At 39.9% G+C, this 17031-nt stretch overlaps 1 protein-coding gene across 2 annotated transcripts in view; it reads left to right on the top strand.

The window, feature by feature from the left end:
* Positions 1 to 1138: 1138 nt before the first annotated feature.
* GRM5 (glutamate metabotropic receptor 5) overlaps positions 1139 to 17031 on the top strand; it is a 548158-nt gene continuing 532265 nt past the window's right edge. Inside the window, exons 1-3 of one of the 2 annotated variants that reach the window (XM_058306159.2) lie at positions 1225 to 1335; positions 2602 to 2717; positions 16112 to 16965. In XM_058306159.2, the coding sequence (XP_058162142.1) occupies positions 16305 to 16965 (661 nt within the window). In that variant the 5' untranslated portion in view covers positions 1225 to 1335; positions 2602 to 2717; positions 16112 to 16304. Of the gene's footprint in view, positions 1336 to 2601; positions 2718 to 16111; positions 16966 to 17031 lie in introns of both variants that reach the window. The other variant, XM_058306158.1, reaches the window with a different exon arrangement.

The following is a 17031-nucleotide window of genomic DNA, read 5'->3' as shown; positions in this document are numbered from 1 at the left end:
CTTTGGCCAAAGAATGGTGACAAAGAGGGGGATGTGGGAGAGAACGCAGCCAAAGAAGAACGAACGGGCTGTGTGGGGAGGCGGAAGGAGTGTTAGCCTGGCGTCAGGTGTGCCATCGCTGTGCTCCTTGAGTCCCGTCATGGGTAGGCACTGGGCTGGCTTCTAGGCAAATGTGTGACCTTGAACAAGTCCCTTCATCTTCTGTACTCAGTTTGTCCATCTGCAAAACACAAAGGTTGATCTCTGGGGGATGATCACTGAGTTCCCATGCAGTGGTAACTGTCATAATAATTATAGGGGTTTGAGGATCTGCAGGCAAGGAGGAAAAGGTACCCACGACATTGGGATAATGGAACCTACCGGACGTCCTCCCTCAAAGTACCCGAAGCAGGTCCGACCTCGTGGCTGTGCTGTTGGGGTCGTGCATGCTGAGGGGTCTGTGGAAATGCAGGAGAAAGTCCATCAGACAGCTAGCACGCAGCCCAGAGGACCTGGGGCTCCCAGAGCTGTCTGGAGCAATTAAGATACAGTGGAGCCTAAAGTCACACAGCCGTTGAAGAAGGAGGTGGTGGCGAGCTATGAATTTCTTTGAACTTGAGGGATTGGGGGCTAATCTGGAATGGGCTCTGACACATGGTACATGAGTGGCCTCCCTGTTTAAAGGTTGGACACTACGGAAAGCATGATGGAGATTTTAAAATCAGATCAGAATATATTGTAAACTGGGCAGAGGGGTGAGGATGGCGAAGGGAATGGCTCTTCCTCCTGGGACACGGTTCTGGACTCCTGAGAAGCAATTGAAACCTGACCCTCGCCCAGTGTCGTGAGCCCCTCTGCCACTTGTCCTAAGAGGACACAGGTATGCTCTCCCTGTCAAAAGAGACCCGTTCTTTAGACTCAGGGGTCTTCCTTCCAGGTGTCCAGATGCAAAGGTGCACTTGGGACTCAAGTCCTGTCGGAGCTTCTGGCTGTGAAGCCGGTCCGCCCTTTCAGATTCGCCCCGAGTCTGTTCCTAAAGGGACTCACTGTGCCACTTGGTGGCACCAAAAAGTTGCGCTGAGAACTCCGTTCTCTATAAATACAAACTACCACCCCTCCCTCCTCCGCGCTCTCCCCTTCCCCCTCTTCCCCCTTTCTCAGTAGAGGGGAGATTGCTGCACACGCCGCCTTCAGCTCGGCTGTTGCGTGTGCGCCGCGCGCAGGAATGAGCTTGAGAGCGTTTTAGGGGGGAAGCCCGATACTGGAGAGGCCGGCTCTGCGCCGCGGCTCCGCGCGACCCAACTTCACGGGGGGCTAGCTAGACCGCACCTCACTGCCCGCTACGCGGCCACGGGGGTAAGCTCGCGAGGCGTCTGCGTGCCCGGCAGTCCCCGCCGCGGGAAGCAGGTAGCAGCTAGCAGCGTGCTGGGTGGCTCGCAGTTTGGTTGCTGGGGGTAGGGGTAGGAGGACGCGCAGGGAACAGGGGTGGCCGAGCCTACCGACTAGGTTCAAATCTGTTCCATTTGCGGACGCGCTTGGTTAATTAAACCATTTGGAGAAAGAGGCGAGGGCAATGGGGTAGAGAAGGGAAGGGCTGCGAGGCGTGAGAAAGGGATTCTGTCTGCTTATAGATCCAGGCTGCTGCTCGCGGTGTAGAGTGTAGACCGTGCTCCCCCAAACCGCCGGAGGGACAGGTGGAGAGAGAAAGGGACCGGGACCACGTCCCGGTAGACCTGGGCAGCCGCCTGGCGGCTCCTGCTGAAGGAAGAGGGGGACAGCGGGTGGTGCTGAAAGCATATCCCTCACTGAGGCTGGAGTGCCTCTCTCTGCGCCTCAGTCTGCGCCCTCCACTCTCCTCTCCCGTGGATGCATCTTTCCCCTGATGCATCCTCTGATGCCTGCTAGCTAAGCTGGGGCGGCAGCACAAGCGGCGCGCTGAGGGGGGAGCCCAGGCTACCGTGATTCGGGAAAGAGAAACCGAGGCAGGCCCACGGGCGCGGAGGCTGGTGGTGGAGGAAGCCGGGTCTGTATTTGATCCTCGCAGGGGGAAGCGAAGGGTTCCCCGGGGGGGCTCTTCAACCTTGTGCTTGAGCTTCCCCAGCCCGTTTCCCTCCGGAGCTGCGCCGTGCGGGAGGGAAATTGAGGAACGGTTAAGAGGCACCTGTGCTAATTTGAGCACAGCCTTGGGGCTGCCCCAGCCGAACTGAAAACTTGAGTAGCCGGGCAGATAGATTCTCCAACACTTCATCCCTTCCTCCCTCCCCCGCCTCAAGAAATCGACACAGGGGGGTGGGGGGGCATTCGCCATTCCCTGTATGAGGTTTTGTCGTTCTGATCCCTTGGACTGAGCTGGAAATAATTTGTATGGGTAACATTGGGTGGTCAGCTGGAGCATCCAAGGGCCATAGGCCAGGGTTTTGTGTAGAATCCTCTAAGTTGCCTAACATTTTATTTTGAGTTTTGGATGTTGGGGTGTGCCACGGCTTCTTACATGTGCCTTGTGCCATTTCTCTCATGGAGCATGGGAAATCTTTGATTTTCTGTTACTTCCATGTAACTACACATTTAACAATAAGTTGTGACTATTCAGTGCCTTTACGTATGTCTATTGACATTTAAAAGGATCGTTGGTTTGGGACTTGAGAAGTCTGCTTCCTGAGCTCATCAGGTTAGAAGTCTCTGCTCTCCCAGAGTAACCTTTTCAGCACTATGGACAGAGACTTCCTAAGGAGAAGAATGTGAGTAGACCATTAAATAACTGCTTCTCTTAAAAGAAAATACTTAAAAGCATCCCCTCGTGATTTACACTCTGCTTACTCTAGGTAGTCTCATTGGACCTTCTAGAACTTTGTGGTATCACATGGCATTGGCATGTTTGTGAACTATATGGTCAAAGGGAAACCAAACTCTTTAACGAACGTTGGAGAAGGGCATATTGAGATTATGTGGTGGGGGGAGATGATATTTGAATAATCCAAGCCCTTGCCTGTTCATCATTTTACTGCCACAGGTAGACACACGCCTCTACCATCAGCTCATGGTATGTTCTGGGCAAGATTTCAAACATCCAGGCGTAAACTAAACATTTCACTCATAGACAGTATGCATAACCATTAAAAATATCCAGACTTCTTGGAGTACTTAGGTAAAACTGTATACCATTTTCAGTTTTTAGTCTATTGACATTATACTTCCTAATACAAGTTTTATTTCATTAAATAAACTTATTTTGTATTTAAAGAGTTTTAATAAATCCACTTATTTTTCCTCAAAAACATTGATGATTGTATTGGACATGTATTATATTTTCTTTGATAGAATGGTCAGGACATTTTAGAAAGAAAAATTAAGTTAAATGCAAATAAAGTGTAGGCTACTACTACAGGTTGGAAATATTATATAAAGGTAATTATGAAAAGCATTTACTTATTTGTACATTCATTTTTATCAGGCTTTTAAGGAAAAGAAATGAAGAAAAAGAAATATCCCAATATCTCTCATATTTTTGTATTATTTGTATTATTTTGATTCTTGTTTATTACTATATCTATATCAAGTATAAACTAACTTCATAAAATGATGAAGACTGTCCTTTGATATATTTTGATATTTGCTAAAACTAATTCAGTATTTTGGGATTTGGAAATACTTAGATGTATTGCAGCAAAACCGATATATTTTACAATTGATAAATGAGTGCCACTTTTCATAATCACAAATATTACTCCTAATGTAGAGGCATCATTTAGTCCTCATTTAGTCAGCGAGTGTAGCTTAGGAGAATATAAAAAGACAGGAGCATCTCAAAAAATCTTATTTTTGTTCACAATTTGAACTAAATTCACCCAAGGAGGGGAAATGCATCTTGAATCTGAATTTTCACCAATTCATAAGTCAGGTAATAACTTCTTGGTATTCCTTTATCTCAATTGGTTAAAACAAACTTAGAAAAAATTGTATGTTCTAGGTTGGCTTTCATTTCTTTTAAATTCATAGAGAGAGAAAAAAATGGTTTCTAGACCTAGATTTTGCCAGTCCTAATCTTGTTTGGTTAATATATACCTTTGGTCAGAAATGGTATAAGAATTGGTGCAGACTCATCTCTGCTCTAATAATTACCATTTATTGAGCATATCATATTATACTAAGTACTAAATATGTTATTATTTATTCCTTATAACAATTATACGAGGTATTATTTGATCTTGCTTTTCTGTTGTGAAACCTGGGTTTTGTTTTATTTTCCCTTTTTTTCAATGCCAGATAAATAGGAAATGGGAAAAATAATTATATCTGATCGGTTTGGAACTCAGAGTTGCTATTTTCCTATTTCTTCGAGCTATTTAATCTATGATAGGGATGAGCACCAGGAGGTATTATTTAATTTTGGTTTCCAGTAAGTTGTGGTATAGTTTTCTGGTTGAAAGTAAAGACCCTGTGACATGATTGCCTAAGTTTGTATTCCAGCTTGTTGACTACTTGCTGTGTGACCTTAGGCAAGTTAATTAATGCCTCAGTTTCCTTGTTTTTAAAATAGGGAACAGGTTATAACAATATAAACCTCATTGAGTGGTTATAATGAATTAATAGCACAAATACAAGTTAAGTGACTGATCCATAGTGAACGGTGTATGCATATTAATTATGACTGTTAATTACATTCAGAGTTTTGGATACCAATTCAGGACCATTGGATTCCCAAACCGTTGCTCTTAACTGTGATACTGACCTACAACCTGGATCGACATCTTAAATTCTGAATAATCCTATTTATTTTGTGTCAGCAGCATCTTCTTTCTCTACAAGAAGACTGCAAAAAATTTCACTCTTCTCATATATTTAAACATAGTTTAAAATAGACTTGTCAGTTCTTTAAGATAATCAGAAATCAAAGTGGTGCATAATTTTCTGCCTTAAGTATCTTCTTTTTAAGCTAAACTGTTTAGGAAATTTAAAGGAACAACTTAGATGCAAAAAAATTTAAAAAACCCACAACCCTGTATTTTATATAGATATGATTCTGTTGGTCTTGTAAAGATCTCAGACCTAAGAAGAATTACAGAAATATTAGTTGTCACAATGACTGGTTATTTAGGCCACTGACTTTAAACTTTTGAGAATAAGACTTCTGAGGAAAATGGAAAGCTCATAATCATAATGGCACTTGTGAGCATTGTAAAAATAATACAATCTACATTAATAATTTTTTTGAGAAATAATAAAAATATTTTTTAGAAATAAATTTTCAATACACAGTGATGTAGTAGAATTCTTTGAAGAGCCACAAGGATATGCCATTATAGTGCTTATTTGAAAATAAACCCAAAAATGAGATTTTGAGAAATGAATGTTTAAATTACTATATAAAATTATCACTCCTTATTTATTATCTTTGTAGAATTATAATGAACTTTGTATTTCACATTGTAAGCAGCCTCTGAAATGGGAAAGTATATGCTAGGATACTTCCCTCACATTCATTTAGTGTAATTTGTCGAAAATTAGAACTGTGCTCATTTAATGTAAGGCAGTACCATCTCAGACTCTGTTTAATCTGTTGTTGCTGTTTTAAAATTGATATTGCCACATTTAAAACAAGGTAGTACAGTTAGAAGCATGTAACAAAGTAAACGAGGAATAGGGCAAGTTTTTCCAACCTTCTCTTCTCAGCAGTGGAAGTTTCAGGAAAAGGCTTTGTGGGACTAATGAGTCCAGATGATTGGTTCTTTGTTGTATGCTTCCTTCATGATTCTATATCCCTTGCCAGGATGATTTTCATCTAAATCGTGATTCTGTATCCCTTGCCAGGAGGTTTTCAACCGTGGACACCTTTGACCTGCAGGGTACATTTGGCAATGTCTGGAGACATTTTTATTTCTCAAAACTGGGGCAGGGGTGATGTGCTACTGGAATCTAATGGATGGAGTCCAAAACACTGCTCAACAGTCTACAATGCACAGGACAGCCCGACATAACAAAAGATTATTTAGCCAAAAATATTGATAGTGCTGAGGTTAAGAAACTCTGATCTCAATGATGCCAGGAAAGAGTTACCTATATTTACTTGGAGTGTTCATATGACTCTTGAATGTAGTTGATGGATGTTAGAAATAGAATTTAATGGAAAGCAAAATCTCCAAAATGTTTTGCAATCAATGCATAAGTTTTAACCAACCAACCCATTTGGACATTTGGGAGACATTATTATCTGATTATGTTGAGTATGGGATTTGTAGCCAAAGAGAGTTGGGTTTATCTGATCTCGCCATTTATTATAGTTGTGAGACTTTTGGCAAGATTATTCATCTCTAAACATCAATTTCTACAATATTGAATGTAGCTAATAATCATACCTACCTCACAGGATCATTGTGAGGCTTACCTTAAATAATCCTTATACATTATTTAGCACAAAATTGCATTCAATAAATGCAATCTTTTGATGAGTAATTACCGATCAAGTCACAGAAATTCAAAAACACACTTTCAAGCACCTGATAAGTAATATAACATGCATACTGCTTTACAGTTTTTGGAGAATTGCCATAAATAACAAGAAAATAGCTGAAGGCTGCAAAATGGGTCGAAGCCTAGAATCCCAGCTTGGCAATTAAATTGAGACTAGTTAAGTGCTGATGGCATCACTTTTATTGCTTTGCTGCAGAAGACTGCTTTGGGTCTTCATGGACTACTAAACCACTTGTTTAGATGATTTACAACGATTTAGTGAGCTTTATTCTACTGCCAGCACATTTTAATTAACGCATAAAATTACAGATTTCACTTTTGTATAATACTATTTCCTTATTATTATTATTGTCGAGGGAGGGTGTGGAGTTATCTATTTTTCAATCCTGGGATAAACAGAGGGGTTTCTCAACTTTCTCGCTTACAAGGTCACAGATGTGTGCTGGAGATAGCAGCAGCAATGGAGCTTTCCTCAGACTATAAAGCTCTATGTCACTACAACATGGAGTGTCTCTTATCTATGGTATGCACTTGTTTTCAGGAAAATACATCAAAGACAACCACGGCATATGCAATGCTGACACTCTTGACTGTTTGTTATGAGGCTGTTGCTCAGGCAGAAGGAATCATTTCAGTGTTGATGTCCTGAGCTATGTGATTTGCTTGTGTGGGGATTTAGTTATGTAAGAGACATCTGTGCCAGGAAGATGGTCAGTATTTGAGAAGATTGTGCAAAATAAAAGACAATGTGAACTGCGAATCGGGTTACAATGTATATTGTCATTCATGGCAAATTCTGCCCACCAGTGTCTCTCCTTCATATGAATTTAGGATACAGCATGAGACGGTTTGAGAACCTGATGCAGAATGCATTGATGTATATTATATACATGCCAGTTGTTTCTTTTCATAATGAAGTAGTGATTAAGTTGACTATGTTTTGAGCCCAGAAATATAATATTGAATAAAGCAGGCTAATGCTTCTGAAAATAGGATCTTGAATCCATATACTATATAAGTTGAACTAGCCATATAAACTGTTGTCATTTACCCACTTTTGATGGATATAAGTCTCCATATTTTAAAAAAGTCTTCATGTTATTTATTATATCATATATCTATAATATTTTGAAAATTTTTATTGTCATTACATTCGCTCGTGACTTCCCATTATCTGTAGCAAGAGCCTGCTACTTTTTTATGCTACTAACTTCCTGGTCTCACCTAGCAGCTATCACCTAAAGGAAATAATTTATCCTCTTCAAGCCTCTGTTTCCTCATATATGAAATATGTATAATTAGACATCTCATTAGTAATTTTGTAGATTGAAATGAGATAAAAATGGAATAAGGTTTTGTGCACTGAAAATTAAATATTACAGTATTATTTTTCCCTTATTTTCTTTTATCAGACCCTTGTTAAAAGAGTGAATGAATCCTGTGGTAAGATGGCTAAGGAGAAATGGTCTCACCCATGAACCGATGTAGGAGCAAGAGAGAGCAGGTCCTCAGGCAGGAAAGGACACTGGGTGCTTTCCTGAACTGATGAGGTGACAGAGAAAGACTCAGGTGTTTGGGGTGAAATTGGTATAGATTGTAAAATGAGCAAACATGTATTCTAGCAATATCATGTTTGCTATTAATCCTATAGAAATGCTTTAAAAAGTAAGTAATGTACAACATTGTTTATGATAGCAAGAATATCTGTAACCAACATAAATTTCTAACAAGAGGGGATAATGAAACTAATTTTAGTGCTTTCGCATGATTGAATACTATGCAACTGTTAACAAAGAAATAGATGTTCTAAATTTGAATCCTGGCTCTGCTATTCACTTGCTTTGGAATCTTGGCCAACCCATTCTGTGAGCCTCAGATTCTTCTTCTGAAAAATGGGCATGCAATTTATTATCTTATGGTTTTTGTGAGGATTAAATGACATTTTAATTGAAATACTAAGCACACTGTCTAGTACATGCTAAGCTCTTGGTATACTTTATTTTTTATCACTGTCCCTATCATCAAAATGAATTGATATGGAAAGATATTTAAAATACATTATTTAGAGAAGTATAAAACTATATTATGAGAGAGATTTCTTAATAAAATTATACTTAAATAAAATAAATATTTAAATGATTATATGCTTAGAAAGTTATAGAAGAGTAGAAGGGTACACACCTAGTTGCAGCATGTGATTAAGCCTGGGTTTTGAGATAACATCTTTGCTGGGTTCTGGTTCCAGGCCTGCTGCAAATCATTGAATCTCCATGGGTGTCATTTAAACTGAATTGTCTCCAGGGCCCTCTTGATGCCATTTTCCTCAGTATTTTGAAAAGCCATGGGGAGCACTAAAAGTTCCTCTCTACCATTTTGTTCAGGACTTCCTTCTCTTTTTGAGGTCCTTTGTTGACTTTACCTAATTGTACCGCTGGGGTTTCAGTCCACATTTTTCAGTTTTCAGTGGGGGAGTGGAACGTAAGTGAGGGAACTGAAGGGCAAGCCAGGTGGAGGCAATTCGTTTTCGTGGTTCACTCATCAGCAGTTAGTGAACATCTGTTTTGCACAAGGATTGTGCCAGGTGCTGTGTATGGCACAGATTTAACCCCTAATGGGCTTGAAGTCGGTTGAGAGAAAATATGTATATAAATAGCTACAATGTTGATTTTAGTAATCGATGCCACAATAAAGTGTGGATGAAAACACCAGGTGAGTTCAGAGGAAGGAGCAAATTCTGCAAGGCGAGCAGTCTTTATAAAGAGTTCATAAAGGGACTCGTCTTTTTTTTTTTTTAAGTATTATCTCATTTAGTCCTCATTGAAATCTTTTGGAGGTAGGTTCTCTTCTTATTCCAGCTTGCCAAGAAAGGCCTGAGGCTTAGAAAGGTTAGGTGTCCAAGGCCTACAGCCAACAAGTGGCTGGTTTCCCTGACTTCAACGCCAGGGCTCTTAACAATGCCACCACAATGACCACTGAAACAAGGCCATATTAGGGCTCAGAAGCAGCCTAAATAAAGCCCCTGCAGCAGCGGCAAATTTAATTTGACTTGCAGAGAGGAACAGTAGGAGGTAATCTCCATTAGGGAGATCAGGGCAGGTAGTTAGGAAATGCATCTCACAGTCACAAATTAAAAAAAAAAAGTTGTAGAAAACATACTGAAAGGCAAAGAAGAAGAAGAAAAAAATGACCTGAATTTCCACCTCCCAGAGGACACGTCTATTAAGATGTGAGTCTGTATCATTCTAATCAATGTGCATGCATACACACCTTCTCCTAATATTCCTTGTGAAAATCAAATCCTACCTGCTTTTTATTTCTGCATAACATAATAGGAATACTTCACACTCCACACCCATCCTTCACAAGAGACAGTTTCTGTGCCGACAATTTCCCATTCTCTTTTGCAAATTTTCCCTGATCTCCAGGAGTTTAAATCCTGGAATTCCTTAGGGCTCAGTCTTTGGAACTAGTCTCTTTTCTTTCCCAGTTCCTAGGTGATTTCATAGTTTTATGATTTACAAAAATCACATATACTGATGCCTCCTACATGCATCTTTCCTGTCCAGTCCACTCCAGAAATTCAGCCTCTTAGGTCCAGCCGCTTATTTGGCATTTCTTCTTGAATGTGTAATAGGCTTGTCAACCTTGATGTACTAAACTTAATTGCTGTTATTCCCAGCAAGCCTGCTCCTCCACAGTGCTCTCCACCCAGTCCAAGTAACAGTGTCTTTTTATTTGTTCAGGTCAAAAATCTTAGTGTCCTCATTGACTTTTTCTCTTCCCTCACATCCCAAGAGGGATCTCATGGCAAACTCTTTCATTCTACTTTGAAAATAGGTAGAGCATCCTGCCACATCCCACCACATTTACTGACGTCATGATCCAAGTCATTGTCATTTACCACTTGAATTATTGCAGCACACCCCTAATTGCTCTACCCAGTTCTGTAACCAAGACCTTTTCTGAATATGTAGGTCAGATAGTATCTTCTCTATTGCAAACCCTCCCAGGGCTAACCATCTCATGGGATGTTAAAACCAAAGTCTTGTCTACATCCAAAACAGGTGGCCACCACCGGGCCTTACATTATCTTTCAGGCATTACCTCTTCCTCTCTCTCCAATTTTACTCTAATGCAGCCACATTATCCTCCTTGCCATCCTCAACACACCAAACATACTCTGCCTCAGGGACTTTGTATTTACTTTTACCTGCAATGCACTTTCTGTACATATTTGCATGTCTCGCTCCCTTACTTTCTTTCAGAATTTACTCAAATGTTATTTTCCCAGTTTACACTGCTTTGACCCCATTGCTCAAAAGTTCCCATGTCTCTGACACTTTCTGTCAACCTCCCTGCCTTATCTATTTTTTAACCCTTATCGTTGTCTAGCCTACAATACTTTACTTACTTATTTTGCCTATTGTCTAACTAGCCCCCTTTTGATTAAATACTCCATGAGTGCATGAATGCATGTCTGTTTTTTCCATAACTGAATTCTCAGTCCAAGAAAAGTACTTCGCACAGTATTTTCAATAAGAATTTATTAAACAAATGAATGCTGCTGATAGATCTACTAATAATATATCCCCTCCTGGGCTGGTTGGATTTTGTATTCCATTAATTTCATGTCTTTTGGGAGCATATATGTTGACTTGTTTAATCTTATGATAAACTAAATTGTAGCAAATTACATCACATTTCTATGTCATAATTTAAAGTGTACTTTTCAGGCATCTGAGCATTGCAGCTAATGTCAAGAAAGAATAGCCATTGTGCAACCAACTATTGTAGTGGATAGCAGGGCAACATAAATAGATGTGTACTAGATCAACATACCTATTTGCTGGATTATCTTCTCTTTTCCTGGAATGCTCTTCACCTTCCAGTTTGCAAGGCAAACTCTTGTAAATGTCCATCTTGATGTTTCAAACGGTATAGGATGGCCCTTCCAATTTCTTTGGACTTTGGGTGTACCTCTCTTCCAGGAAGGGATGATCAGTGGGCAAGGGATACTGTAAAGAGCATGTTAAGGAATCAACAGACATAAACATGAATTCTAACTCATCACTTTCTAAGTGATTGGCTAGTGTTTAAAATTTCTCAAAACCTATTATATCATTTGTAAAACAGAGATAATAAAATAATACCTACTTCTCAGGGTTATTGTAAGGGTTAATGATATATCCATTCAAACACCCACAGAAATGCACAGGCATGGCTATTGCATGACACATTTTCAGGGTGCACAAAACACAGGTTATAATGTCCTCACAAGGGAACCTGATGTATTCTCTGCAGTGTGGTTTTGTGAGTGTCTATGTGTGTGAATGTAAAGTCTTAAGAAGATTCTCTTCTGGTTTCCCTGACATTTTGCTCTTGGCTTTACACCTGAATTTCTGGGTTGCTCCATTCCCCTTAGCTGGCTTCTCCACAACCTGACTCTCAATGGGGCTTTCTTTTCAGCTCCATCTTTTTCTCTCTATATAATTGTTCACCAGGTGATGGCATTCATTCCGAAGATTTTATTTCTCAATGACCCTCAGTTTACATCCCCCAACTCCTCTAAGCTCCAGCCTTACGTGTTTGCCTTCCTGTTGGTCACCTGAACCAGAGCGTCTCAAAAGCATCCAAACTTACCACGTTAAAAAAATAACCGATTTTCCTCTTACCCTCATCTGCTTCTCTACAAGTCTGTCCTCTGACCCCTATCTGTTTCTATACCTATGCTAATGGTAACAAAATGCACTTCTTTTTCTGACTAGAAACCTGGGATTAGACCCTGATTTCTCTTTCTATCTTATTATTCACATTCAATCTGTCAGCAAGGACAGTTGATTCTACTTGCAAAGTATATCTGATTGTGCCCACTTCTTTCCATATCCACTGCCTCCATTAAAACCTAGACAGTATCATTCCTTACCAAGATTGCTACAACAGTCTTCCAATAAGAGATCTCTAACCCATTATCCAGAAGAAGGTGTAGACTGAATGTTTTCTTCTTCAGTTGTGCCAGCCATTTGCTTACCCTTCCTCCATGACTTTCATTTGCATTAAACATTCAAATTCTTTTTGAGTCTACAAGATCCTACATAGCTTGACTCTTTCTTACCTCTCCAACCTCATCCTGTACCACTGTCCCTTCTGTTCATTATGCTCTAGTAGCCTCACTTTTCAGGTGATGCTTCTTTTCATTCTTCTACTTCTTTTCATTATTCTTTGCATCCACCAACCTACTAACATCACCTTTTAGAGTATCCTCTCTTGACTTTTGTAAGTTGGTAACAAAATGATATTCTTTTTAAGCTGATTTTCTTCCTCCCAGTTCAAGGATTGCAACTATTTGCTTACTTAAATATTATATCTGTCCCCCTCCTGATCTGTAAGTCCCACAAGGATAGGAAGCATGATATGCCCTGTTCACTTTTGAATCCTCGATGCTAAGTAGAGTGCCATAGCATAGGCATGCCATAAACATTTGTTAGATAAGTAAATGAATAGATGCCTGGTGCACAATGAGTGTTCAATGACAGATAATGAATATAATTATCAATGCACATTATCGTACTTCTTTGTTACATTAGTCTCTCCCACTCAAAAGTTAATACAGACTTGTTGAATGAGTTAATTAATTAATTTAGTCTTTAATAGGAAGGCAATCTCTTAGTATTGTAATATGTGTACTTTGTCTCAATATTTAGGAATTACCTAAAATAATCTAACTAATAAAATGCATGGAATTTAATTTCAGCTCTTAGGTTTGACGGAACACATCTCATATCTTTTCGATGCTCTTACATAATAAAAATGAGTCTTGTTTTGTTACTGAGTTTGCTCACTAACATTCTGTATTTAATGAAGAATTGTGATTCTTTTTTTTCAGACTTTTTGAATTCACATGACTGAGCATAATCATCGATCCTCTGGTATTTGGTCTAAGGAAAATTAAAGGCAAGCTTGGGAATATTCAGAAAATTTCCCAATGAGAATATTAATATCAATTTTTGTTCCTTTCCTTCTGGTCTACAATGCTAAGTTCCATACCAGAGTAGATTTTTTCCTGTATCCAGTTTTTTGAATGAGGTTTTAAAACTTTATTAGAGGTGTTGTAGGTGTACAGAAAAATAATGCATAAAATGCAGTTCCCATATACACCCCCCAACATGCACATTTTTCTCTATTAATTAATACTTTGCATTCGTGTAGTATGTTTGTTATAATTGATGAAACAATATTATTATAATTATATATATATAATTATAATCATATAAATCTAGTTCATGGTTTACATTATGGTTCATTGTGTTGTACAGGCCTATGGATTTGTTTGTAAATTTACTCTAGTAACAAATATACAGCCTAAAATTTTCCCTTTTAACCACATTCAAATATATAATTCAGTGGTGTCAATTACATTCCAAATGTTGTGCTACCATCATCACCAAAACTTTTCCATCACCCCAGATAGAAACTCTGTACCATTTAATTAGTAAGTCTCCATTCCCTACCCTACCCTGCCCCCTGGTAACCTGTATTCTAATTATTTTATGTCAGTGATATTTGCCCTTTTGTATCTGGCTTGTTTCACTCAACATGATGTCTTCAAGGTTCATCCAAATTTGTCTCAAGCCTCAGAACTCCATTCCTTTCTATGGTTAAATAATACAATGAATGAGCCTTTTTCTTTTGGTGTTTGACGCTGTACAGTCCTTTCTCTGTTGCCATAGGAAACAGTAGAAGGAAACAGTGAAAGTGACTGTGGGAGTGATTAAAAGAGTGATTCAGGTTATATTGTTATTGTGTCTGGACTGGAATTTCTGCAGACCCAGTGACTTTTGAAGACCATTAGTATTCTTTAAAAAGCATCATAATTACATAAGTTCCTGAGGAAACATCACCTGTCTTTGAGAGATGGTGCTTTGGGAGTTAGTCACTTTAAAACAATTTGAGATCCTTGGCCAAAGGAGATGATAACATACAAAAATAGTCCCTTACACAATTCCTTTAAATAACCTAAATCACTAATTTGCCAGTTTCCTTTTACAAATTATGCTAAAAATTGGCATAACCAATTTGGGACAAAGTCTCCTTCTTCCCAGGATTTAAACTGAAATAGATGACTTATATTGGTAGCTGCATCAGATTTCTACTTGGAAACATACTGTCCACCATACATCCTTCCAGCCTTTTCAGCCTTCTCAATGTGGAATTTTTTTTTCTAAATCAGGGCTGGAAGACTGATTACTGTGAATTTTATTACAAAACTCTGTTATTACTTTGAAGACTCTCAGGAGGACCTAGTGCGTTGCCAGAGAATTTTCTGTCCTCACCACCAAGCCACAAAATGCCCTTGGAAATATAATAACAAAAAAGATCATGTCTTGAATGCATATATCACTATCCAATTTACAAAGCATTTATATCATTCGTATCTTCGATTGATTCCCATGTGAGAGACTTAGCACATATTATCCCCACTCTTTAGATGAGGAAACGTGGGTACTGAAAGGTTAAACAATTTACTAAATCCTTTTGCTATAGCAGAAATGGAACTTCAACTTGTGTATTCTTTTCTACAAAAATCTGTGCTTATTTCTTTATACCTGGCTGCTTATCTGGGGATCTTTTTTTTTTTTTTTTGTAATATTCCAACCCTCTTCCTTATTCCCCATGGTTTATTTAATTTAGAAATGTCTTAATGGAAGGAAGACTTGGCCCAATGGATAGGGTGTCCGCCTACCACATGGGAGGTCCGTGGTTCAAACCCTGGGCCTCCTTGACCTGTGTGGAGCTGGCCCATGTGCAGTGCTGATGCGTGCAAGGAGTGCCCTGCCATGCAGGGGTGTCCCCCGCATAGGGGAGCCCCATGTTCAAGGAGTGCACCCTGTAAGGAGAGCTGCCCAGCGTGAAAGAAAATGCAGCCTGCTTTGTGAAGAACACAGAGCAAATGGACACAGAGAGCAGACAACTCGGGGGAGAAAGGGGAGAGAAATAAATAAAAAATAAATCTTTAAAACAAATTTCTAAAAAAAAAAAAAGAAATGTCTTGTTCTAACTAATATGTAAACAATGTATGGTACTTATTTATTCCTGAGTACATTTTTCAATTTCCTTTACATGGCATTTGTGGAGGGGGTATTTAAACTTTTAAGATGGCAGTGTTATTTTTTTTAATTGCCTAATTAATACATGTTGATTCTGAAACCTTGGAAAGAAACAAAAAGCACAAAGAAACTTAAAGCAAAATAAAACTCTCATAGCCCAAAGAGCTCCAAGATTTAATATTTTAAGATTCATTCTCCCTAAACTTTCCTGACCATGGCGTCGTTTTGTTTCTAGAATCCTTTCTCTCATTTCTGCCTAGTAATTGAGTTCTGTGTGCCACACAGAAGTTTTGGTTTTGTGTACTCTGTATGAACAAATAAAAATATTAATCTAAGCAAGGCAGGGTCAAGAATCCAAACCCACTGATTCATAAAATTACAAAGGAGACAGACAAAAGAGAAAGATTATTGGATACATTCTTCTCCTAGGTTACCTGTGTCATCAAAACCCTCTTTCTCCATCTTTTGCTCTCCTCTTTATGCTAGTGCCTAAACCATTAGAGCTTCCCTAAACTAGTTGTACTTTGTTGCTAAAAACCGATGCTCTTTTTCTCTTTCAGGTCTTGATGATCATGATCACACGGAAGCATCTCACTAAGTGGTACCTGGGGATGCGGTAGTCCTTTAGAGAGCGTATCTGCATCAGCTCCCTGGCTTGTCACTCGACCTAGGACGTTGCTTGCTTCTACCCATCAGAACTCCCTTTCTTTTCCTCACCATGCTGTCTCTATTAGCTTGAACCCCTTTCCTACAATGGTCCTTCTGCTGATCCTGGCAGTCCTGCTCTGGAAAGAAGATGTCCGTGGAAGCGCACAGTCCAGCGAGAGGAGGGTGGTGGCCCACATGCCGGGAGACATCATTATCGGCGCTCTCTTTTCTGTCCACCACCAGCCCAGCGTGGACAAGGTTCATGAGAGGAAGTGTGGGGCAGTCCGGGAGCAGTATGGCATTCAGAGAGTGGAGGCCATGCTGCACACCCTGGAGAGGATCAACGCAGACCCCACGCTCTTGCCCAACATCACGCTGGGCTGTGAGATAAGGGACTCCTGCTGGCACTCCGCTGTGGCTCTGGAGCAGAGCATTGAGTTCATAAGGGACTCCCTCATTTCCTCAGAAGAGGAAGAGGGCTTGGTGCGCTGCGTGGACGGCTCGTCCTCTTCCTTCCGCTCCAAGAAGCCCATCGTAGGGGTCATCGGGCCTGGCTCCAGTTCTGTGGCCATTCAGGTCCAGAACTTGCTCCAACTTTTCAACATACCTCAGATTGCTTACTCGGCAACCAGCATGGATCTGAGTGATAAGACTCTGTTCAAATACTTCATGAGGGTTGTGCCTTCCGATGCCCAGCAAGCCCGGGCCATGGTGGACATAGTAAAGAGATACAATTGGACCTATGTGTCAGCTGTTCACACTGAAGGTAAGTTTCCTTGGCATTCAAAGAGTAATGCTAACTATGTTCTCAGAAGCTTCCTAGTTAAAATTT

This window comes from Dasypus novemcinctus, chromosome 10 (genome assembly GCF_030445035.2).
Source record: "Dasypus novemcinctus isolate mDasNov1 chromosome 10, mDasNov1.1.hap2, whole genome shotgun sequence".
NCBI classification, from domain to species: Eukaryota; Metazoa; Chordata; class Mammalia; order Cingulata; family Dasypodidae; genus Dasypus; species Dasypus novemcinctus.
Note: the sequence above shows the minus strand (reverse complement) of the source record. Positions and strands in the feature narration are given on the sequence as shown.